The following is a 26,259-nucleotide window of genomic DNA, read 5'->3' as shown; positions in this document are numbered from 1 at the left end:
ATTTTTCTGTCAAAAATGATATTTAAAAATATATTCTTTTAAAGGGGAGCTTATCTGTGGTGCAGCTACTACCTTTTCCCTTCTGTTGGGAATCTCCACTGTTCTGTGGGCTGTCAGAGAAGACACTACTAACTAAATAAAAGCACTTCAAAGGTCTGAAGAGTCCTGGATGCTGATAGGCTGTGAGGAGGTAAGAACTCAGAACTGTAATGCATCTTTATAGTGAGCTTTGCAAACTGGTTTTGGCTATTAATTTTGGTGTCTGCAGGTTCAGAAAAAACTAACCAGGATGAGGTGTAGAAATAGCTAATAACAATGTGCTTGCCTAGCCTTATTCTGTCAAGATGCTTTGTTTCTATTCCCAGAAGGAAAAGTTGTTCAGGGATTCTTACACATCAGTGGTCCTTTCCAAAAAATTTTTTCAGACCTATAATCATACACTGATGGAAATTCTATCCTTGTAAAGTGGCTGGTTGATGGAAACCCCTGTTTTGTTCAAGGAATAGGTAGTCAAAGTTAACATATTCAGAGTGTTTGAGAATCTTAGTGTGTCAGTCTTAGCTGAGACGTAGGTCTTTTCTTTCTTTTTTTGATTGTCTGCAGTGTTCCATAAAGTACACATTACTTACTTTAAAAATGTGTCCATCTAAAGCTGTGAGTGATTGTGTTTTAAAAAAAAAAAATGCTGGGGGAAAAAGCATGCAAGTTAAGATCCGTGTACAAAACATTTACACTAGCAATAGTCTACATGTAGGTTGGGCTGATGGTCCAGTGATAGCACAGTGCACCATTGGGCTGGGGCTTCTCTTCCATGTTCACAGTGGCTAGAAGATCTGTGCAACCTGCTTTCTCACACCTTGTGAAGGGGGAGTGCCTTGTGCAGTTGTCTAGTAAACCTCTGTCCCCTGCCCTTTCCTTCAAGCAAATCTGAAAATAATTTATTAGACTCTGGAGAGATCTGCTTCCTACCTGTTTGCTGGAAGAATAGTTATCACAAAATGAGTTTCTTCACAGTTAGCCTGTTTTTTCTCAAGATATCTTTCACCCTGGAGACATTTCATAGAATCATAAAATATCAGGGTTGGAAGGGACCTCGGCAGGTCATCTAGTCCAACCCCCTGCTCAAAGCAGGACCAATCCCCAACTAAATCATCCCAGCCAGGGCTTTGTCAAGCCTGACCTTAAAAACCTCAAAGGAAGGAGATTCCACCACCTCCCTAGGTAACACATTCCAGTGCTTCACCACCCTCCTAGTGAAAAAGTTTTTCCTAGTATCCAACCTAAATCTCCCCCACTGCAACTTGAGACCATTACTCCTTGTTCTGTCATCTGCTACCACTGAGAACAGTCTAGATTCATCCTCTTTGGAACCCCATTTCAGGTAGCTGAAAGCAGCTATCAAATCCCCCCTCATTCTTCTCTTCTTCAGACTAAACGATCCCAGTTCCCTCAGCCTCTCCTCATAAGTCATGTGTTCCAGTCCCCTTATCATTTTTGTTGCCCTCTGATGGACTCTTTCCAATTTTTCCACATCCTTCTTGTAGTGTGGGGCCCAAAACTGGACACAGTACTCCAGATGAGGCCTCACCAATGTCGAATAGAGGGGAACGATCACGTCCCTCGATCTGCTGGCAATGCCCTTACTTATACAGCCCAAAATGCTATTGGCCTTCTTGGCAACAAGGGCACACTATTGACTCATACCCAGCTTCTTGTCCACTGTCACCCCTAGGTCCTTTTCTGAAGAACTGCTGCCTAGCCATTCGGTCCCTAGTCTGTAGCGGTGCATGGGATTCTTCTGTCCTAAGTGCAGGACTCTGCACTTGTCCTTGTTGAACCTCATCAGATTTCTTTTGGCCCAATCCTCTAATTTGTCTAGGTCCCTCTGTATCCTATCCCTACCCTCCAGCGTATCTACCTCTCCTCCCTGTTTAGTGTCATCTGCAAACTTGCTGAGGGTGCAATCCACACCATCCTCCAGATCATTTATGAAGATATTGAACAAAACCGGCTCGAGAACCAACCCTTGGGGCACTCCACTTGATACCGGCTGCCAACTAGAAATGGAGCTATTGATCACTACCCATTGAGCCCAACAATCTAGCCAACTTTCTATCCACCTTATAGTCCATTCATCCAGTAAATACTTTAACTTGCTGGCAAGAATACTGTGGGAGACCGTGTCAAAAGCTTTGCTAAAGTCAAGGAACAACATGTCCCTTTAAAAAAGGGAAGAAGGAGGATCCTGGGAACTACAGGCCAGTCAGCCTCACTTCAGTCCCTGGAAAAATCATGGAGCATGTCCTCAAAGAATCAATCCTGAAGCACTTACATGAGAGGAAAGTGATCAGGAACAGTCAGCATGGATTCACCAAGGGAAGGTCATGCCTGACTAATCTAATCGCCTTCTATGATGAGATTACTGGTTCTGTGGATGAAGGGAAAGCAGTGGATGTATTGTTTCTTGACTTTAGCAAAGCTTTTGACACGGTCTCTCACAGTATTCTTGTCAGCAAGTTAAGGAAGTATGGGCTGGATGAATGCACTACAAGGTGGGTAGAAAGCTGGCTAGATTGTCGGGCTCAATGGGTAGTGATCAATGGCTCCATATCTAGTTGGCAGCCCGTATCAAGTGGAGTACCCCAAGGGTCGGTCCTGGGGCCAGTTTTGTTCAATATCTTCATAAATGATCTGGAGGATGGTGTGGATTGCACTCTCAGCAAATTTGCGGATGATACTAAACTGGGAGGAGTGGTAGATACGCTGGAGGGGAGGGATAGAATACAGAAAGACCTAGACAAATTGGAGGATTGGGCCAAAAGAAATCTGATGAGGTTCAATAAGGATAAGTGCAGGGTCCTGCACTTAGGACGGAAGAACCCAATGCACAGCTACAGACTAGGGACCGAATGGCTAGGCAGCAGTTCTGCGGAAAAGGACCTAGGGGTGACAGTGGACGAGAAGCTGGATATGAGTCAGCAGTGTGCCCTTGTTGCCAAGAAGGCCAATGGCATTTTGGGATGTATAAGTAGGGGCATAGCGAGCAGATCGAGGGACGTGATCGTCCCCCTCTATTCGACATTGGTGAGGCCTCATCTGGAGTACTGTGTCCAGTTTTGGGCCCCACACTTCAAGAAGGATGTGGATAAATTGGAGCGAGTCCAGCGAAGGGCAACAAAAATGATTAGGGGACTGGAACACATGAGTTATGAGGAGAGGCTGAGGGAGCTGGGATTGTTTAGCCTGCAGAAGAGAAGAATGAGGGGGGATTTGATAGCTGCTTTCAACTACCTGAAAGGGGGTTCCAAAGAGGATGGCTCTAGACTGTTCTCAATGGTAGCAGATGACAGAACGAGGAGTAATGGTCTCAAGTTGCAGTGGGGGAGGTTTCGATTGGATATTAGGAAAAACTTTTTCACTAAGAGGGTGGTGAAACACTGGAATGCGTTACCTAGGGAGGTGGTAGAATCTCCTTCCTTAGAGGTTTTTAAGGTCAGGCTTGACAAAGCCCTGGCTGGGATGATTTAACTGGGAATTGGTCCTGCTTCGAGCAGGGGGTTGGACTAGATGACCTTTTAGGGTCCCTTCCAACCCTGATATTCTATGATTCTATGTCCACTGCTTTCCCCTCATCCACAGAGCCAGCTATCTCATCATAGAAGGCAATTAGATTAGTCAGGCATGACTTGCCCTTGGTGAATCCATGCTGACAGTTCCTGATCACTTTCCTCTCCTCAAAGTGCTTCAGAATTGATTCCTTGAGGACCTGCTCCATGTGGAATTAAGCCAAGAGATAGGGAAGATGATTATTATAAACAACAAACCAAAAAGAATCATTAGACTTCAAATCTACACTGTCCCAATTTAAATCCCAAAAGGATCAGATCATTAGTAAAAGTACCTCTCTTATTCTCTCTCAACCTACCAGCTGAGGAGAGCAAACCTGGAAATCTTAAACTGGTGCAGAGAAATTTATAAGAAATGAAAATTCCAGGAGAAATCATATTTCCTTTCTTAGTGTGGTGTTTTCTTTTACCCGGAATCCATAAAGCAGTGCAGAATTGTATCTACCTCACCCACCTTGTCTCTGTCAAAGCTAATATCTTTTATTAGACCAGCTTCTGTTGATGAAAGAAATGAGTTTTTGAGTTCAACGGAGAATTTCAAAAGCTTGTCCATTTCACCAACAGAAGTTGATCTAATAAAAGATATTCTCACCCACTTTCTCTCTCTCATTCTGGGACCGACACAGCTGCAACACCATCATAAATAACTGAGTCATGTGTAACCACCATGTGCCATTTTATGTTAATGGTTCAGAAAATCTGTGTTTTCCCAACACATTATTAACAGCTGTTTGAGTCCCAGTCATGGAATATCAGAAATGAAGAATGAATAGTGGATATTATTTTTCCGTTAGTTATTATACAAATATTTATATTACACTCAATGTGATGATGCTTCAAATGTACTGCACTATGCCTTTGGTTTAGTGAGCCCATTGTCTGCTTCATGTATTGGGATATGATTTATTAATTCAGGTGAACTTATTAAAAATACTTTGAAATTGAATTAAAAGCCAAAATCAAGCTTCTTCTAGTTCTGCTCTTTGTTATTCACACCATGGCCCATATTATGTGGAATTTTGTGTGTGCACAGGTCTGAAAATCTGGGCCTATGCTAACATCTAGATTGAAGAAAGAAACCTGTCAGTATATTTTATTACTCTATTTGGTATGGTTTTATCTAACTTTAAATTCGACAGTGCTTGCCAAAGATCCGTTTTTAGATTATCTGCTTCAAGCCTGCCCTTTCTCTTTTCTCTCCATTGTTACAACCCAAATATTCCATTTCTAGAGGAAAAATTTCTGTATTTAATTTTTTTTGCTTTGAAGAAAACGGTCTTGATTTAAGTGATCATTACACTGAAATATTTTAAACAAACATTTCCATCATTCCATCATCTTATGACTGTTGGTCTTCCATATTCTGCTAATAAATTAATTTCATAATAATCATATCTGCTGAATCATTCCACTAAAAATTGTGTGGAAATTGTTCTTCTGTATAGTTAGAATAAATGCAATTGATCCCAATTAGCTAGTATCTCCTTTTAAAATAAGCATTTTTGGTTTTCTTTTGATGTATATTTTAGGTAAGTACCTCTATTACTGCATACTGTCTACACCAGCCATATCAATCTGTTGTTCTATCCAAAGAATATCTCAGACCTGAAGAGATCTGTTAGAATCCACAGTTTACTGAAAATTTCACGGAGATGTCTACTTTAGTCATATAAGTTTGTACTGTCTCCTAGCCTGGGCAACTAAATCTTTGTGGTAGAAGATGCTGTATAGCATCAGAAACTCGAGTCTGGAAGATCTTGACAACCAGGTCAGTTTATAACTTAGCAGGCTTTTGGGAAAGAGCTGCATTTATTGTTATACGGTTCTCAGAGAATGTAGTATGTACTACTGGTTAAAGTGGAGGATTGGTAGTCAGAAGACTTGGATCTTCTTTCTTGCTTTTCCTTGGACTTGCCTTATAACCTCACCCAAATCAGTTGGAGTCTGATTTTTTTCAGAGTTGCTAATACACACAAGTCATTTGAAGTAAATGGAAGCTGGAGGTGTTCAGTGCCTCTGAAAATGAAGCCCTAAACCTAATTTTTCTCCTCATTATCCGTAGGGCAATACTTATACCTACCTCGCACCAAGCAAGCCCCAAGCTTCTATGCCCAATACTTAAATTTCAGTATAGTGCTGAGGAGGCAGAGGTGATCCTCCAGGAGAGTTCCCATCCTCCAGTGACAAGTTCAATTGAAGTAACTTCTTGTTTCAATTGACTGCCCAGGTAGAAGTTAAAGATCTTGTGGTCCTTAGGGAATAACTGGCATCAGATCAGCATTCTCTCTCAATAAGAAAGTTTGGTAAGACATTGTTCTTTTTGTTGTGGAGCACATACTGGCTGCTACACTTGATTATAGAACATAAGAACCACCATACTGGGTCAGACCAAAGGTCCATCAAGCCCAGTATCCTGTCCTCTGACAGTGACCAATGGCAAAAGGAATGAACAGACAGGTTATTATCAAGTGATCCATGCCCTGTTACCCAATCCCAGCTTCTGGCAAACAGAGGCTAGGGACACCATCACTGCCCATCCTGGCTAATAGCCATTCCTATCTTCCATGAATCTTTCTAGCTCCCTTTTGAACCCTATTATAGTATTGGCCTTCACAACACCCTTTGGCAAGGAGTTCCAGAGGTTGACAATGCGTTGCGTGAAAAAATACTTGTTTGTTTTTGAACCTGCTACCTATTAATTTCATTTGGTGGCCCCTTGTTCTTGTATTATGAGAAGGAGTAAATAACACTTCCTTATTTACTTTCTCTATACCGCTTATGATTTTATAGACCTCTATCATATCCCCCCTTAGTCGCCTCTTTTCCAAGCTGAAAACTCCCAGTCTTATTAATCTCTCCTCATACGGAAGCCGTTCCATACCCCTAATCATTTTTGTTGCCCTTTTCTGAACCTTTTCCAATTCCAATATATCTTTTTTGAGATGGGGCGACCACATCTGCATGCAGTATTCAAGGTGTGGGAATACCATGGATTTATATAAAGGCAATATGTTATTTTCTGTCTTATCTATCCTTTTTTTGATGATTCCCAACATTCTGTTCGCTTTTTGGACTGCCACTGCACATTGAATCTCTAAATCGTCCTAGAAAATCTAAACCCATATGAGCATCTAAGGGTATATTTACACTGCACACCAAGCCTGGGCTCTGACTCAAGGTTTGAACCCAAGCCCCCCTTCCATGCACACACAAATCGGTCTAACTTGGGTCAGCAAGCACTCAAGGCCCAGGTCCTAGTACCCTGCCACGGGCGGTGCAGGTCAGAGCCCAAGTCCTGCTGACACTCTGGTCCAAGCCCTGTTATTTTGCAGTGTGGACGCAGGTCAAGCCACAAACCCGAGTCAGAAGGTTTGCGTAGTGCAGTGTAGATGTGAGAGCTGGGTCCAGTAATTGTAAACCAACGTTTATAATGCAGTACAAGCATGGGCTTGGAAACAGAGTCCACAACCCCGGGTCCTGCAGACCTGGGCTTCATGTGCAGTGCAAACATATCCTTTGGGTTTCTTTTGTTTTTCCTTTATACATTTAGACTGCATTATGAACACAAAATTGTGTTTATTGGAATATGTGATCATTGATGTATGTTCAAAAATGCACTGATTTCTAGTTTACTTCTGCCTCTCTTTCAAAGCTTCAGTACACAAAATGCTATGATTCAGACATAAATGTAAAAATTAGATAATTTACAGTTGTGGGAAATCACAGGAACTATAAATTGGCCCCTTATGCATTGCTTGTAACTTTGTTAATCACTTTAATTTTTATGCCATTATACAAAAGCGTAGTGTGCATATACTGTGTAGGTTGAGAGGGTTCAGTTACCACTTAGAATCATAGAATCATAGAATATCAGGGTTGGAAGGGACCCCAGAAGGTCATCTAGTCCAACCCCCTGCTCAAAGCAGGACCAATTCCCAGTTAAATCATCCCAGCCAGGGCTTTGTCAAGCCTGACCTTAAAAACCTCTAAGGAAGGAGATTCTACCACCTCCCTAGGTAACGCATTCCAGTGTTTCACCACCCTCTTAGTGAAAAAGTTTTTCCTAATATCCAATCTAAACCTCCCCCACTGCAACTTGAGACCATTACTCCTCGTTCTGTCATCTGCTACCATTGAGAACAGTCTAGAGCCATCCTCTTTGGAACCCCCTTTCAGGTAGTTGAAAGCAGCTATCAAATCCCCCCTCATTCTTCTCTTCTGCAGGCTAAACAATCCCAGCTCCCTCAGCCTCTCCTCATAACTCATGTGTTCCAGTCCCCTAATCATTTTTGTTGCCCTTCGCTGGACTCTCTCCAATTTATCCACATCCTTCTTGAAGTGTGGGGCCCAAAACTGGACACAGTACTCCAGATGAGGCCTCACCAATGTCGAATAGAGGGGAACGATCACATCCCTCGATCTGCTCGCTATGCCCCTACTTATACATCCCAAAATGCCATTGGCCTTCTTGGCAACAAGGGCACACTGCTGACTCATATCCAGCTTCTCGTCCACTGTCACCCCTAGGTCCTTTTCTGCAGAACTGCTGCCTAGCCATTCGGTCCCTAGTCTGTAGCTGTGCATTGGGTTCTTCCGTCCTAAGTGCAGGACCCTGCACTTATCCTTATTGAACCTCATCAGATTCCTTTTGGCCCAATCTTCCAATTGGTCTAGGTCCTTCTGTATCCTATCCCTCCCCTCCAGCGTATCTACCACTCCTCCCAGTTTAGTATCATCCGCAAATTTGCTGAGAGTGCAATCCACACCATCCTCCAGATCATTTATGAAGATATTGAATAAAACCGGCCCCAGTGGAAGCTATAACTTCCGTGGAAGCTATAACTCCCTCATTCCTGTGCATTCAAAATCTTTAATCATATTGTTGCATTAGTAGGGCAGAGCTTTTTTGGCACTTGTAATATGTAGGTCGTAACTTAAGTCCTTCCCAATCCATGAAGACTGCAATTGAATCTTGAAATGTGTGTGTGTCACACCCATGTATTATTAAAAAAAATTCACACCCACTTATTGAGAGTGAGGCAGTTGTAACCAGTTGCATGGAAGGGTGAAAGAACTGTTTTACTAGAAGAGGGTTGATACTTTGGTTATGGGGTGCTGGCCAGAGAGGAAGTCTTGGCAGGCCTGGGTAGGGGAAAAAGCACTGTTGGAGGCAAATTGGGAGCATTATGTTGGAATTGCAGGGTATAGAAGTGGTTGATGCTGGAAGCAGAAATGAGAAAAAATTTGGAGTAGAGCGAAGGGAGGATGCTATGTGGAAAATGTGGGTCCAAGACTAAATCTATGAATTAAATAAAGGTAGATTGAATTAGAGCTTCAGAATTTCCTCTTGGTGTTCTGGTGACTGTATAAAATGCTTGAGTTTTGCTGTCATGTTCTGACATCTCTAAAATCTCTTGCTGGAATGCATAGCCATGTAATTCACAAGTGCATGTTTATATGTAAATCATATTGACATGAAAGATGCTATATTAAAACCAAACCCATATATATTTATCCTTTAAGCTTGTCACTTGGAATTATACCCAGGACAAAAGACTAGCAACACAATGATAGCTGATTCAAAATCTAGCTGAACACAGAGTACTGATTTCTGTTGACACTTCTTTTTTTTCAGCTGCTTGCATGCAAAAATTCCCATGGTTACAGTGAAACTCTTTGCCTCTCTCACTTTAAGTGATTGATAAGATTTACCACTCGGCAGGGATAGCTTTGCGTTTTGCATCAGCCCAAGGTGGTTATGAGTTCTTTGAAAATGAGACTTCAAGCCAAGCATCTTGTGTTCCCTTTGCAGAAATGCAGCTGAATGGAACTGAAAGGGCCACAGACACAAGAACTCGGGACATGTTTATGGAAAGCTGTTTGGCACTGCTCTCTTTTACTTATTAAGAAAGAAGAGTATTTCAGCAGGAGCTTAGGATGTATTAACTCTAACTTGTTAATATAGTAACTGGGATAATGTGCTGACAACAATTTTCCATATTAAGGTACTTGTCCTGCCTGCAGAACACTTTTCTCTACTGATAATGCAATTCAATGGAGGAAAGTAATGTTTTGATAAGCATGCGTGAAGATCATTCCTTTCATGTTCGCTACAGGTAAGACTATGTACTTTTTTGGATAAAGCTTTAAGTACTATATTAACAATAGAAACCTTATGTGAATGTTCAGTACTGTTCTTTTTAAAGAGAAATAGCAACATTAAACATCATTTCAACAGGAACCCGTTTCTTAACCTGTGTTACTAGTGGCACTGTACCTTAAAACTGAAAGAAATTTTAAAATACCACTTACTTCTTACTGTTGAAAAGTTTTGCTCTTTTTTTGGCTTGAACAGTGAAAATAGACTAGTCAGTTGCCTAGTTGATTTCATTTCCTCCTCCCCACCCCCACTTACATTAGTACAGTGTAAACTTTGATGGAAAATATTTCCACTGGATGCGGGAACTTTCCATTAGAAACGTTTCTAATGGTCTTAGGTTTTGTCAAAGCTTATTTTGCAAAACCTAAAATTTGGTTCAGATTTGACCTGACAGTGTCTCTTCTGGTGCTGAACCCAAGAATTGTGTAAGATGAGAAAATAATTTAAAAAAACCTGTCATTCCACACTTCTGTAAGTTTGGTACTGTTCTTTCAAGAAGTTCCACTTTTTATACCTTCCATAGCTGTGCTCTGAGCTCACTTAAGCTTATGCTCAAATAAATTGGTTAGTCGCTATGGTGCCACAAGTACTCCTTTTCTTTTTGCGAATACAGACTAACAGGGCTGCTACTCTGAAACCTGTCACTGTACTGGAACTGTGTGCTGTTGCCAAATGAACTGGTGTATGTGATTTACTACAAAAATATTGCAGTGTTTATGAGGGTTTAGCATGCCAATTTGATGTGACTTTTTGTTATGTTCTAAGAAGGAAGTGGAGCATAATCCCAGTAGTGTAATTCATGTGTACCTCCCTTCATTGACTTCCAGTTAATTTCCTGAAATGGTCCACAGTATTTGACAGTCTTCTGCTGTATTGTGTTATCTTGCTGTACCCCCTTGACCGTACCCCCAGCACCCCCACAAACTATGCGTATTTTCACAATCTACTGACTATATGAGCTAGGGAGGGTGTGCCTGAGAGGTACTTCTTGCATAAATCTGGATGACAGTGCTTAAAGGTGTAAATGTGTAAAGGAGGAATGTTGGCTTGGAGGTGAAGTTGCTATATCTTGATATAATTTGACATACTAAACACTTAAAATCTGTTAAAGGTAAACTTGTTTGATATGCTGTTATTGAGGCAAATGCCAACTTCATTAAATGAGGATATTCACCTTCCTCGTGTAGATGTTGAAATTTGGTTATAAAGCACATTAAAGGTGAAGGACTATAGAAATACTTAGTGCTCTTGCTGTTGGGTGGTGGCAGGTCAGCATGATCACACCTTTTCTTCCCAGAACCTGTATTATCTGTTCTGTGGTGCCCCTTCAGCAAGGCTAATAGCAATGTTGTCTGCCACTGTACCACGCTACACAGGAGTAGTGCTAGTGTAGATGCCAATCAGGGACCTGACAACTGCACTGATGCAGTTGGTTCTCCCAGTGCAATTCTGGAATACCCCGCCCCACCCTTTTGTGACAGCAGAGGGTGAAAATTGTATTTAATCGTGATGGTTCTTAAATAATGGTCAGATTACTCTGTGCCTAAGGATCGTTGTGGCAATTATCCTAAAAGGTGGTTGGTTTTGGTGAGGTAATAGCTACACATTTTTAATTTCCAAGGAACTAGTATAAAGAAAAAGCTCATAAGTAACATTTAGATATTGAACTGATCTGAGGCTTTTATTTAAATGGATGTAGTTTAGAGTAGAGTTTAGTTCTTGAGTCAGTTAATTGTAGAGTGTAGAATTTAGAAGGTTTAAAAAAAAACCTCCCCCCCCATAACTTTATGTTCAGGTCATCTATTATTTGTGTGTCAGTATTTGTATATGCAGAAGGTGATCTCTCTTGCCTTTTGTCTCTTGAGCAGAATTCCCTTTCCAAAAAGATTCCTATAGCAAGGGTTCTCAAACAATTTGAATGGCGGGGCCCACATTTTAGTACAGAGATATGATTGTGGATCTGTTTTTGATTGTGTGGGCCATCACTTTTCGCACTCTATAGTCAGACAATATCTCTGTGGCAGCTACATCAATTGCCTACATGGAGAAACATATAATATATTTTGGGTTGTCTTCTATTGCTATTCACTGGCTGGAAATAAGGATGATGCCAATACCAGTGACTGCCCAGCTCTCCAGAGACCACCAGCAAATGCTCCTTGGAGCAACTACTGGCAAACTACCCCCACCACAGAACACTAAATTAGTGCACCAAACATCCCACAACTAAGGGGTTATCTTGAGTAGGATTTTTTTTAACTTGATGTAAGCATGTTTATAAAGTTCTAGTATAAACCAGGCAAGCTGTACTCTAGCATGTACTAGGTCAGGGGTGGCCAAACTGTGGCTCATGAGCCCAACGTGGCTCTTTTACAGTTAAAGTGTGGCACACAGAGCTCCCCATGCCAGCCAGACTAGGAGGGAGCTCGGGACTTCTGCCTTGCAGTGGGGTAGTGGGATAGGGCCTTCAACCTTGCAGGGTGTGCCTGCCAGGGCTGGGAGTTTCAGCAGGAGCGAGGCTGAAGCCCCAAGCCTCGGTAGGCACCTCCTGCGGGGCTGAAGCTCCAAGCCCCAGCAGGTGCGCCCCGTCTGTCGAACTTCTGAAGATTGTCGTATGCAGCTCAGAGGGCCAGTAAGTTTGGCCACCCTTGTACTGGGTGGTCAAGTTGAAACTGAGACTCCCATCAGGCTTCAACTCAGCCAGCTAGTATGTGCTAAGGTACAGTTTGCCTTGTTAAAACTACAATTTTACAACATGCTAGTTAACACATACATTGCTGGGAGGCACTAGTCCAGTAAAGGGATGTGTATGGAAAGGAAGGTTAAGGGACAGAGTTAAGGTGGTGTATAACACTTTTGTGTTAGTATAACATTTGTGCTTTTGATGGAGATTACCTTTCTTACATTTTTAATTTTTTTGTGTCAGATGTTCTGTGTAGCAGTTTCACAACAAACTTGTGTGTGTATTTAGTAGTAGTATAAATCTGATCAGGAGCCTTCAGAAATCCCATTCACAGGAATGAACAGGTTGAGTTTTGGTTGATAGTATTTCTGGACGCAGGTATGACTTCTGGTCTTGTTTTGTTCTTCTAACTTCTGGTTCCTTATAACAGTTTTCTGCAGCTTCACTGTTTGCAGACTGCAGTTAAAGTAAAAGTTTAAAGCAAAGATTCCAAATAGTGGGTAGGGGGGCGAAGGTTTATTTTATTAGTAGTAGAGAAAATTCAAAGGAGAAGGTTAAGAAAAAAGATTTTAAAAAGGAGCCAGATGAGATGAATTACTTTGAGTGACAAATGAGGGTAAGGTAGTTTTACAAATGAGAATTTATACAGAACAAAAACCTTTGGGAGAAAAGCAGGACCAGGCGAATAAGTAGAATAACAAAATGAAGCACTTGTGTGAATATTTCCACAAAAACATCTTAAAGAGCATTATCCTGTTTAGCTGGAACAGAATTTCCCTAGAATTACACAAATGAATGAAGCTTGTTCTCTCTTGGTCTCTACTGCTTCAATGCATCCTTTGTTATGCACTTGGTTAGTGAATAATGAAGTAATTCAAGTTAGACAATATAACAGACAGGAAGAATATGAAATTACTTTCTTGTAACTATTTAATTACTTCCTAAAAAATTGATAACCCAACCTCATCTTGTCTGCGTGCTTACAATTTATCCATGTTAGCAGCAGTAATTTAAACCTGATTTGAGAGCATTCCAAAAAAGGGGATGTTTTTGAAACTGAGAATAGTGTGTGTTTAGTAGCTCAGGCTGTTCCTGTCACTAACTTTGAAGGTTATGTGTAATTCCTTTTTTAATTACCAGATTTTAGACCCAGAGCAGAAGTCTGTAATCAGCCTGTTTGTCCAAAACTATATTGGCAAAATCTGAGAGCTGGGTAGCGATCTATAATATGGTATGACTAAAAATATGGAAAAATTGGTCAGTGCAGGCATCTGCAGTTAGTCTGAGACACGTACTTCCTTCTCTTCCTTCCTTTCTCACAATTAAGCTAGACCCCAAACTTGAAATAAGTCAATAAGAGAGTGATCCAAAGGGAAAGTAGTTCTTAGATTTTTTGGCATCCACTGGTTCCTAAAAACAGCTTTTATAAATCAATAGACTGTTTATATAAGACCAATTCAGACTGGAAATAAGGTGCACATTTTTAACAGGGAGGGTAATTAACTATTGGAACAATTTACCAAGAGTTGTGGTGGATTCTCCATCACTGGCAATTTTTAAACCAAGATTGGAAGTTTTTCTAAGAAGATATGTTCTACTTCTACCAGGAATTAATTCATGGAAATCCTATTGCCTGCATTGTACAGGCGGTCAGATTCTATCACAGAGGCCCATTCTGGACTTATAATATATGAATCAATATAGCTATGCTTGTGGTGGTAGTTGTTTTTTTTTAATCTTTAGTTTCCTGTGGTTTTCCCCTTTAATTGAAACTTTTATAGTTCCCTATCCTCACTTACCATAACTAGGGCCCTACCAAATTCACCGCCATGAAAAACGTGTCACTGACCGTGAAATCTGGTCTCCCCCTGTGAAATCTGGTTTATTGCATGCTTTTACCCTATACCATACCTATTTCACAGGGGAGACCAGAGTTTCTCAAACTGGGGGTCCTGACCCAAAAGGGAGTTGCAGGGGTCAAAAGGTTATTTTACGGGGGATCGTGGTATTTCCACCCTTATTTCTGTGCTACCTTTGGAGCTGGGCAGCCGGAGAGCAGCAGCTGTTGGCAAGGCACCCAGCTCTGAAGGCAGTGCCCCGCCATCAGCAGCTCAGAAGTAAGAGCGGCAATGCCATACCATAACACCCTTACTTCTGCTCTGCTGCCTTCAAAACTGGGTGGCTGGAGAGTGGTGGCTGCTGACTGAGGGCTCAGCTCTCCAGACAGCAGTGCAGAAATAAGGGTGGCAATACCATTCCATGCCATCCTTACTTCTGCATTGCTGCTGGCAGCGGCTTGGCCTTCAGAGCTGTGCTCCTGGTCAGCAGCCGCTGCTCTCCAGCTGCCCAGCTCTGAAGGTAGCGCTGCTGGCTGCAGCAGTGCAGAAGTAAGAGTAGCAGCACCACAGCCCCCTGTACAATAATCTTGTGACTTCCCCATAACTCCTTTTTGGGTCAGGACCCCTAAAATTACAACACTGTGAAATTTTACATTTAAATAGCTGAAATCATGAAATTTACTATTTTAAAAATCTTATGACCGTGAAATTAACCAAAATGGACCATTAGTTTGGTAGGGCCCTAACCATAACTGACAGAGCTGAACTGAAATCTAACAAAAATTCTAGATTATTTTTAGTGTATTTCAATAAGCTATTCACTGCTCTTGCATTTTGATGAACTTTGACCAAAGAGAGAACTTAAATCTACTTCAGCATTTCTTATCTTTTGCATGGTAAGAATAATTCTTCTTTGAGTGATTGCACATGTCCATTCCACTGTAGGTGTGTGCATGCCCTGAGCACAGTCGCAAGAAAATTTTCCCTTAGTGGTACCTGTCAGCTCAGCTCTGGCACCCCATTGTGCTGTGTGCTCATAGTGCCGGTATAAAGGTTCTGACCAACCCTGCGCCCCTCAGGTTCTTCTTACCACCCAGGACAGTTGCTGGAACTGCTCTCCTTGCTTCGGCAAGCTGTTCTCAGTGGTCTTTGTGGTTTCTTCTTTTCTTCATATTGTGTGTATATATAGTGAACGTATAAATAGTTCTTTGAGTGCTTGCACATGACCTTTCCATTGTAGGTGTGTGCGCGTGCCCTGTGCACAGCTGCTGGAAATTTTCCCCCTAGTGGTATCCATTGGGTTGGCTCTGGCACCCTCTGGTGCTGCACACTCGTAGTGCCGGGATAAGGGGCGGGGACATGCTGAGCCCACACTCCTCAGTTTCTTCTGATCACCCACGACGGCTGTTGGAACTTCCCTCCTTGCTTCAGCAAGACTCTGTAGTGCAGTGGTTCTCAAACTTATGTACTGGTGACCCCTTTCACATAGCAAGCCCCTGAGTGCAACCCCTCCCCCCCCATAAATTAAAAACACTTTAAAATATGTTTAACACCATTATAAATGCTAGAGGCAAAGCGGGGTTTGGGGTAGAGGCTGACAGCTCGTGACCCCCCGTGTAATAAGCTCGCGGTCCCAACCCCCAGTTTGAGAACCCCTGCTCTAGTGGTTCCTCTAGCCGCGGGACCGACACTCGCAGCAGGGGTCAGGCTGATCCCCGTACTCACCAGCGGTGGCAGGAAGCAGAGCAACCCAGCCCTAGCCCGCTCCACTCTGCTGGCTCCCTGCTGTGTCAGTGAGTGCCGGGGGGGGTGGACCTCTTCCCCCAAGTCCTCTCCCCCCGAGACACACGGCTGGGGCGAGGGGAGCGGAGCGGAGCGGGCTGGGGCTGCATTGTTCCGCTTCCTGCTACCGGCGCCAGGTCCTCTGCTAATCCCCAAAGCGGCCCCCCACAGCTCCTTCCTCTGCAGGCCTTGCGCGCAGCCCAGACCCTCTGCAGGGTGGGGAGCTTGGGCTGTGTAGGGCACCATAATTTGTAGGGGTGGGGCTGCAAGTACAGTCATGAGATACACTGGAACCCAGTACCAACTGTGGGGAGAAGCCTGGTACCGACCACGGAGCCGAACCTGGCGCTGGACAGCAGGAGCAGACCCCTCTGGCAGAGAGAGGGGTGGACATTGCGCTAGCACTGCATGCTTCCTCCTCCTCCTCGCCTGATGAAGCGCTGTTGGCGAAGGAGTTGTTCCCAGTATGGGATGATTATAAGGCCCACCAGGACTTATTAAAGCGGGTGGCGTCCAACCTAAATATCCAGGCAGAGGAAGTAAGGGAAACTATTGACTGCTTTCTGGACATCTTAGGGACGGGAGGTCCCTCTAGGGTGGCCTTTCCCATACATGGCCAAGTGGACTGAGCTAAAATATTTTGTACCAGCCAAGGACTTTCTGTGAGTTCTTATTTTCTCACCCTCCCCCAGGGTCCCTCATAGTGGTGGCTGCCAGAGAGAGAGAGAGACTGTCAAGGCCAGGCAGGACTGATGCCTAAGGCAAAAGACCCTAAAAAATTAGACCTCCTGGGGAGAAAGGCTTATTCTATAGGAGAATTGCAGTTCCAAATAGTGAACCAGCAAGCCATGTTGTCTTGCTATGATTTTAATATGTGGGGGGGTCAATGGACAAATTTCTCGGCAAATTTCCCCAGGATGATAAGGGTTCTTGGCCCTCGTGGAAGAGGGCAAGACAGTGGTGAGGACTTTGTTGCAGGTAGCCCTGGATTCTGCGGCTAGGTAAATGGCCACGGCTGTCACTATATGTTGAGCTTCATGGTTGCAATGGTCAGGTTTTCCTCAGGACATGCTACAGACAATCCAAGACCTGCCCTTTGAGGGATCCTCTCTCTTTTCTGAACTAACGGATGTGAGGCTACATGGCCTTAAAGATTCTAGGGCGCCACTGAAATTGCTGGGTCTGCATATGCCCGCCCAGTCAAGAAGGTCCTATAGACCTCAGCAGTATGGATGTTATTACTCCCAACTGCCCAGGCAGGATCAGAGGAGGAGGAGAAACGGAGGGTTTGGGCACAGACCACCTCCGCCCTCATCCTCCATGGGACCTTCTCAGGTGGCTCCGAGCCAATCTGGCATCTTGAGATATTCGTTTTGACGAGGCACTTGACGATGGACTACCAACCCCCCTCCTCCAGGATCCAGTCAACCCTATCTTTTCCAACTGCCTTTCCCATTTACTCTAAGCCTGGGAACACATTACTTCGGACTGCTAGGTTCTAAGCTCTGTGGAATCCAGATATACCCTCCAGTTTGTTTCTACCCCACCTTCCCACCCTCCTACCCTGTTCCTCTTCAGGGACCCTTCTCACGAGCTTTTTCTGCAACAAGAGGTTCAATCCTCCTTCGGATGGGAGCCGTGGAAGAGGTTCCACTACATCTAAGGGGAAGAGGGTACTATCCCGGTATTTTCTTATACCCAAGGCTAAGGCAGGTCTCAGGCCCTTCCTAGACCTGTATGGACTCAACCATATGCATGGTCTCGTTGGCCTCAATCATCCTGTCACTGGATTCAGGGATTGGTATGCTGCCCTCGACTTGAAAGATGCCTATTTCCATGAATTGATATTCCAGGGCCAAAGGAGGTACCAAAGGTTTGTGATGAACCAGGCCCATTACCAATTTGCATCCCTGCCTTTTGGAAAGTCCATGGCCCCAAGAGTATTCACCAAATGCATGGCAGTGGAAGTTAGCTTTTCTGAGAAAGAAAGGGGTCCAAGTCTTCCCATAATTCAACGACTGGCTGATCAAAGGTCGGTCCCAAGTGTAGGTGGAGCTGGACATTGCTCTGATACAAATGACCTTTCAGTCCTTGGGTCTACCAATAAACATCCAGAAGTCGACCCTCATACCGGTGCAACACATAGAATTTATAGGGGCAGTTCTCAACTCCCTACAAGCAAAAGCTCTTCTACCCAAGGACCACTTCTGGGAGATTTCATCTCAAATAAGCTCCCTGCAGTCACAGCTGATCACGACAGTTCAAGTTTGTTTAAGCCTCCTCGGACACATGCATCGTGTACCTACATGGTTCGACATGCAAGTCTGAGACTCCATCCACCTCTCCAAGTTTGGTTAGCCTCTGTCTATTCCCCGTCCAGGCACCACCTGGACAGGGTTCTCCCGATACCTCTGCAAGTTCTGGACTCGGTAACGTGGTGGTTAGACTGCAATACAGTCTGTGCTGGGGTACCTTTTGCGAGGCCCTGACCATCAGCACATCTGGTCACTGACCTCTCAGTGCTAGGATTTGGTCTGTGGTCTCGAGAGGAGTTCACGCTCTATATCGATATCAGGAAACTGAGGGCTGTCCACCTGGCTTGCCAGGCATTCTTGCCTCACATCACAAACACCATGATCTCTGTTTTTATGGGCAATACCTCAGCCATGTTCTATATCAACAGATGGAGGAACTCTGTCAAGAGGCAATCTGTCTGGGAATTATGCATAGCAAATTCGATAGGCCTCGAAGTGTCTTACATTCCAGGGGTGCAAAATCTTCTTGCAGATCACCTGAGCAGGTCCTTCTCAGCTCACCACGAGTGCTCTCTCCGCCCGGATGTCACGAGGGACATTTTCTGCAGGTGGGGAGTTCCCCACATAGACCTGTTTGCCACCTGTACCAACAGGAAGTGTCAGCAGTTCTGCTCCCTGAGGGGCCACAGTCAAGGGTCTCTCATCAGCACTTTTCTCCTGTTATGGTCGAATCACCTACTGTACATTTTTCCACCCATCCCATTGATTCACAAGTTTCTGATGAAGATCAAGCAGGACCAAGCTTGGGTCATCCTAATAGCTCCACCGGGGCCCAGGAAACATTGGTACTCCCTGCTACTTTGGCTGTCCATAGAGCCTCTGAACAGTCTCTAGTTATTCCCAGACCTGATCACACAAGACTACGGGCCACTATAGGCAGCGAGTTATATGGGTCCGTGGTGTCCATGCTCCATCAGTATTCAGGAACGTGGGCCCGGCTCCATCAATGTTTGGGCTTATATTTTCAGAGCTGTCCCATACATAGGACGGACTGGGGCAACCACCCTGGGTCCTGCACTTTGGGGGGCGCTGTGCTTCAGGGGGACACAGAGTCCAGGGTGGCCTGGAAGGTTAGCAGAGGGGCTTGGCCTTCCCGCCCCTGCTCCACCCTGCCCCCGCTTCCACCTCTTTATGGCTTCCACCCCTCCCCCAAGCAATGCAGGCAAAGCGGGGTGGGCTGAGACCAGGTCGCTCGCTGCTGGTGGTGCCAGGCTCCCCGGGCTGCCCTGGATCCTGTGTCCCCCTGAAGTGCGGGGCCCTCCAAAGCATGGGGCCTAAGGCGGTTGCCCCGGTCTGTCCTATCAACAGGATAGCTCTGCTTGGACCTGTTCTGGGCACCAACAAAAATTATACAAACCTGGCACCCATGCGGGTCACTGCTTCATCCAAACCTCAGCGCATTGCATCTGAAGGCCTGGAATCTTTATGGCTAAATCCTGAGGAACTAGCTTGCTCCAAACAAGTGCATAAAGTTCTGTTGGGCAGCAGGAAGCCCTCCACGAGGATAACTTACTGGGAAAAATGGAAGTGATTTTATGTGCAGTCATGACAGCAAGGAGTTCCACCGGAGTGCACATCCCTGCAAATAGTTTTGGATTACCTTTTATCCTTGACAGGTTTCAGAGTAACAGCCATGTTAGTCTGTATTCGCAAAAGAAAAGGAGTACTTGTGGCACCTTAGAGACTAACCAATTTATTTGAGCATAAGCTTTCGTGAGCTACAGCTCACTTCATCGGAGGCATACTGCGGAAAATACAGAAGATGTTCTTTTATCCTTGAAAGACCAAGGCCTTTCCCTATCTTCAATCAAGGTTCATCTGATAGCTATCTCCGCGTTCCATCCCAAAGTTGACAATAAGTCCCTCTCTTCTCATGAGAAGGTAAGCTGTTTTCTGAAAGGCCTGGAGAAGGCATTTCCCCAAGTAAGAGACCCATTTTCTCCCTGGGATTTGAACCTTATCATCTCAAAGCTGACAAACTCGTACTTCGAGCCACTAGCAACGTGCTCATTATTACAGCTCTTTTGGGAGGTTGCCTTTCTGGTGGTCATTACATTGGCCAGGAGAGTATCAGAGATTTGGGCCCTCACCGCAGAGCTTCCATACACATATTTTCTTTAAAAATAAGGTCCAGCTACATCCACGTCCAAAATTTCTTCTGAAAGTGGTGTCCCAGTTCCACTGTAACCAACCAGTCTTTTTCCCAGTCTTTTACTCGGCGACTCATGTGAACAGAGGAGAGCAGTGCCTGCAATCTTTGGACGAGGTGCGCTTTGGCATTCTACATTGAAAGGACTAAGCTATTCTGTAGATTGCCTCAGCTCTTCATAGCAATAGCAGAAAGGATGAAAGGCCTCCCTGTATCTGCACAGAGGATTTTGTCTTAGATCACATCATGATCCGAGCGTGTTATGACCTGGCAGGGACTTCCCCTCCACCAAACCTGACCGCTCATTCCACAAGATCTCAGGCCTGTTCTGCAGCTTTTCTGTCTCAAGTTCCAATTCAAGACATCTGTCGAGCCACCACCTGGTCTTCAGTACACACGTTCTCGATACATTATGCCATCGCTCAGCAGGCCAGAGATGATTCACACTTTGGCCGCGCAGTACTACAGTTGGCTTGTCCTTGATCTCCGAGCCCACCTCCAACGCAATTGCTTGTGAGTTACCTACAATGAAATGGACATGGGCAAACACTCCAACAAAAAGAAAAAACGGTTAACTAACATTTCCGTAACTGTTGTTCTTTGAGATGTATTGCACATGTCCATTCCAAGACCCACCCGACAGCCCCACTCTTGGAGTGGTCAGTAAGAAGAAAATGAGGAGTGCAGGCTCAGCATAGCCCCTTATACTGGCGCTATGAGCATGTGGCACCAGGGGGCTCCAGAGCTGACCTGATGGATACCACTAGAGGAAAAATTTCCGGCAGCTGTGCACGGGGTGCACACACACCTACAGCGGAATGAACATGTGCAACACATCTCGAAGAACAGTTACGAAAAGGTTAGTAACAGTTTTTTAGTTTAGATAGCATAATTGGCGCTTCTCCATCAGTTAGCGGAGTTTCGTCCGTTCCTGGTGCCGAGGCATGCCTCGGTAACCAGGCTTCAAGCCCTGTGCCTCCTGCAACAAGGCTATGCCTTTGAGTGACCTGCACTCTAGCTGTCTAAAGTGCTTTGATGAGGCTCACATCAGGGATCGCTGTCGGATCTGCAGCAAGTTTAAATTTCATATGAAGAAAGATTTGGAGTCCAGGTTAAAGTTTCTATTGATGAAAACGGTGCTCAGACCTTCCTCTGAGCCAAGCTGGTTGAACTCAGCACCGAGCACATCAGCTTTGATGCAGAGTGCTCCTCCCACTGTATTGGAGTCCTGGCACCATTCGCCATCCTCAGTGCCGAGAAAGAGATACAAGGAGCAGCTGACCGAGATGGGTCATTCCCCGACACCAAAGAAGTCCAAGAATGGGGAGCAGCGTGCAGTGCAACCTAAGTCAGGCCACTCCTCTGCGTCAGCATTGCAGGTGGCACCGTTGACTTCAACCCCCTATGCAGGCAGTGCTGAACCATGTGCACTGGAGGGACAGTGTGGCATCAGCATTGTTGTGGTTCTGTCCACTCTGGAGGCATTCGCTGTGGCCAGAGACCTGGTGGCCCTCTTGGTACTGCCGTCGCTGGCAGTACAAGAGTCGGCAGTGCCGGGGCCTGCGGGCAGGAGGGATCACGTAGCACCCAGCTGCCATCCGGTTCTGGGCCCCATGGTACCGTCGAGAGCTGGCCCTGATGCATGCCTCCCCGCCCCGGCAGTAATCTCCAGCACCAGTGGGAGTCTCACCTCCACGGTCCCCAGAAGAAGGCTTGTTTTCGGAGTCGGAAATTGGGTTGTATTCTTCTCATCCGAGGAGTAGACTCTGCCACGCCTCCACGCATCCCTACCCCACCATGGTCCCTGGCACAGGAGTACCATGGCGCACTTGGCCTAGTGGTCACTTACCTATTGCAATGCAGTGGCCCTTTTGGAACCTGTGGAGATTCCCCCTGATGCCAAAACTCCATTTGAGATGCTCTTACTCGGTGATGTCCAAGAGTAGGGTGCCAGAGCTGACTTGACGGTACCACTGAGGGAAAAATTTCCAGCAACTGTACTCAGGGCACACATCTACAGTGGAATGGACATGTGCATCTCAAAGAACAACGCTTATGGAAAGGTTAATAACCGTTTTATCTTTCACTTGGTACATACTAAAAAAAGTCAAAAGTTTGTATTTTGTTTCTTGACGAGGTGATGTTTCATCAAATAATATTTTATTTGCTAAGGAACCTATATAGTGTAAAATTACTTGGATGTATGACAGCAGAGAAAAAATAGTTTAAGAAAATGTGATATAAAACAGAAAAACCATTTAAAATATCTCCCTTGTATGCCTCAGGCCTCTTTGTGCCTTTTTCTGTGGCTTTAATGCATAATTCCCGAATACATCACAGTATCCAAGCTAAATGTTCATTTACTGTGAAGGTAGTGATAGCTAGATTTCAGTTTATAGAACTGAAGTCAAGCAGTACACATTGCTTATTTCTCAAGAATATGAAACTCTAGTACAAAGTCCATTGCAAGTTAAAATCTAAAGAAACTTAAGTGATTGTGTAAGTCTTAGTACTGAGGAGCACCATATTTTCTACACGTCAAGTTAATTGGATGTGTCAGTTAACATGAGGTGCCCGGAGAGAACCTCTTGGGATAGGATTAGTTAAGATTACCCAATGAAGTGTGTTAAATCTTAAATCTTTTGTTGCTGATGGTATGACATACTGTACATAATCATTTCTGGCGTTTCCCAAACAACGTTTAACACGTACACTGTGCAATAAATTGAAAGAAGATGGCTCTGTGGAACAAATAGCAGTTCTTCAACTTCTCAAAACATAAAAGTACTGTGGGTTATGGATATCCAGTCTGGAAAGTTGGGCCTGGGAAGAACTCCATGGTTGACATACCTTTTTTCTTCTTCATCTTTGCCAGCTACCAGGCATAGGTTGTATTTAATTACAAAAGTTAAGTATGTCTATTATGTCACTCTGCTTAAGTTGTGGAATGTCAAAGACTACCAGGTACAGTACAATTTAGTTAACTCATTTTACTTATGGCCTACACTACTCTGGTTCTCCTGAAAAGCAATCCAGTGGAGCTTTCAAAATACTTTGTTCCTGCTCAGATTTTATAAAATGTTTTGTTACCTACTAATTCCTTAATCAGTGTTTCATAATATAAAAGTTACATTAACTGTTCTTCAGCTCAGTGTTTTGCCTTGATATCTATCTGCACTTTAGTAATGCCAGTGAAATAGCTGTTGGTGTTGGGGGATATTTTTAATTGCCAGTGTTAGTGATTTTGCTTTTCAGTGTTTTGACGTATTAATTCTCATTGTACTGGAGATTTGCCTGAGTGTTAAATGTTTTCTACGTCACTAGGGTGTGAACATATAATAAACTGTACTAGCTGCTGTATGCAATTTCCATGCTTAAACTCTCCTCCCAGATTAGGTAAAATGTTATCTAATATTTTTGAGCTTTTATAGTACTGTGTACTAATTTCCTCAGATCTAGTTTTGACGTTTAATTAGGTCAGTGTCCTACCCAATAAAAACTTTAAATAATTCAGGTTTCAGAGTAGCAGCCGTGTTAGTCTGTATTCACAAAAAGAAAAGGAGTTCTTGTGGCACCTTAGAGACTAACAAATTTATTTGAGCGTAAGCTCTGAAGTGAGCTGTAGCTCACAAAAGTTTATGCTCAAATTTGTTAGTCTCTAAGGTGCCACAAGTACTCCTTTTTAAATAACTCGGAGGCCAAAGAGTTTTCCTTTTAGCCTAGAAATGCATGATGTTGCAGTTGTGCAGAATACTAAAAAATAGAGAACATCGGATGAAGAGTTATAAATGGTTGTCCTAGTGATGGAAAGGAACACTAATAATAGAAAATGTTTTAATTGCATTTAAAATGTTATGCTGAGAATAAGCAATTATTAGATTCTGAAAGATAGTTTTGGGGATGAAAGGCAGTTTGGTGTTGAGTAGCTGTTGTATCTACTTTGTAAACCAAGTTAAAGAACAATTTTTAGAAGTTATGGGTATATTTTAGTGAGTGGTTTTCCAGAATAAGACTTCAGGTTGTCAGATTTTTTTTTCCAAAGTATGGAATTCTATTTTATTTTTGGAATTTGTTAGCATATTACCTTTTTTAATGCTTATATAAATGTCTATACTTTTGAAAATAATGTGGTTATACTACTTTAGATGGAGAATCCTGACATTCTTGTTTGGGTATGGGTCTTTTGAGGAACAGTAGAAAATGTTCATGTGTAATTACTAACAATTCAGCAGTTTATAAGATTGAATGCACAAGGAGGGCGTCTTTGATTATTGCAGCTCTCCTAACAAAGCTGCTTTGTGCATGGCCTAAGCTCAAAATGTACTCTTGTTGCAACTTCACTTTGTACTACTTTATAAATTGATAGCAGTGCTATATTGTAAACAATGCAAAAAATATCTGTAACTATTCACATTCTTGGCTCACATTAGTGAAACATCTTCCAAGTATCTGACTGCTTCTTCTGAGTAAAACAACCTTAATTGAAATACATACTATTGTTGTTGTCTGTTTGTCGGGTAGTTGATTCACTTTGTTCTTTACAGTGCCGTTTAGTTTCCATAGAGTTGTATTGACATTACAAGGCCATCTAATGGCAAGTACCACTGAAGTGAGTCAGAAAATATTGTACCTAAAACATTAGAAAAAGTAGTGAATGTACTTGTTCAATAGTTAATTTAAATGTTTCTCTGTTAACTGTTTTTTTTTTTAAAAAAAAGGCATGACATTTTGCAGGCAATTATGGTATCTAACTTTAAAATTAAACATCGTCTTTTTGGGGCAGAACCTCAACTGGGGAAGTTATTGTAGTTCCACTGACTAACTACTAGCATACATCAGATGAGCGAGCACATGTTAAACTGGATCCTTTTTAATTTCTTAGCTACTGTAAACCATAAATCTATTAAAATTGAAACCATCAGTTTATATTTTGCCCAAACCAAATGTCAGCTGATACTTTTGACAGTACTGTAGAATTTTTTAGCTCACCTAAATATTGGAACTTTTATAACCTTTGTAAAGCATTTTAGAGTCCTTAAGGTTTTATATAAGGCCAAAATATCATAAATCTCTGGAAAATCAGTCTGTATAAAAAAGGCTAACACTTCTTTATCTCTTCAGAGCACATTCTGCATGGTAGCAATATTGATGTGGAAATAGGTTTCAGTATAATCAGGATATTTTAAAAATCCTTATTCCATGTTGAACAAATCCGCTTCTCTTCTCTTCACTTTGTTACATTTTCTAAGCAAACTTAGACTTCTGAGCTCTAAAGAGGGACTTGTTTGTTTGTTTGTTTGTTTTTTGTTTATTTGTGCTATAGTAGTGGCAGGAGGCATAAATGAGAAGAGAAAACACCCTGCCTCATCTATTATATTCTTCTGAGAGAAAGGTTTCAGAGTAACAGCCGTGTTAGTCTGTATTCGCAAAAAGAAAAGGAGTACTTCTGGCACCTTAGAGACTAACCAATTTATTTGAGTATAAGCTTTCGTGAGCTACAGCTCACTTCATCGGATGCATACTGTGGAAAGTGTAGAAGATCCTATTATATACACACACAGCATGAAAAAATACCTCCTCCTACCCCACTCTCCAGCAGGAGAGTGGGGTGGGAGGAGGTATTGTTTCATGGTCTCTGTGTATATAATGTCTTCTGCAGTTTCCACAGTATGCATCCGATGAAGTGAGCTGTAGCTCATGAAAGCT

At 43.4% G+C, this 26,259-nt stretch overlaps 1 protein-coding gene across 11 annotated transcripts in view; it reads left to right on the top strand.

Moving 5' to 3' along the window:
• The window catches only part of GPSM2 (G protein signaling modulator 2), a 64,484-nt gene that overhangs the window by 7,748 nt on the left and 30,477 nt on the right, over positions 1–26,259 (top strand). For 6 of the 11 annotated variants that reach the window (XR_012160345.1, XM_073356806.1, XM_073356813.1 and 3 more), the window contains exons 2-3: positions 45–190; positions 9,632–9,742. The exons of 1 other annotated variant lie outside the window; for it this stretch is intronic. Coding sequence is in view for 8 of the 10 variants with exons in the window: in XM_073356806.1 (XP_073212907.1) it covers positions 9,681–9,742 (62 nt within the window). In the remaining 2 variants the exon portion in view is untranslated. Of the gene's footprint in view, positions 1–44; positions 191–5,155; positions 5,395–9,631; positions 9,743–26,259 lie in introns of those variants that run through there. 4 more of the 11 variants (XM_073356804.1, XM_073356808.1, XM_073356809.1 and 1 more) reach the window with 4 other exon arrangements.

This window comes from Lepidochelys kempii, chromosome 8, assembly GCF_965140265.1.
Source record: "Lepidochelys kempii isolate rLepKem1 chromosome 8, rLepKem1.hap2, whole genome shotgun sequence".
In the NCBI taxonomy this organism is placed as follows: domain Eukaryota; kingdom Metazoa; phylum Chordata; order Testudines; family Cheloniidae; genus Lepidochelys; species Lepidochelys kempii.
Note: the sequence above shows the minus strand (reverse complement) of the source record. Positions and strands in the feature narration are given on the sequence as shown.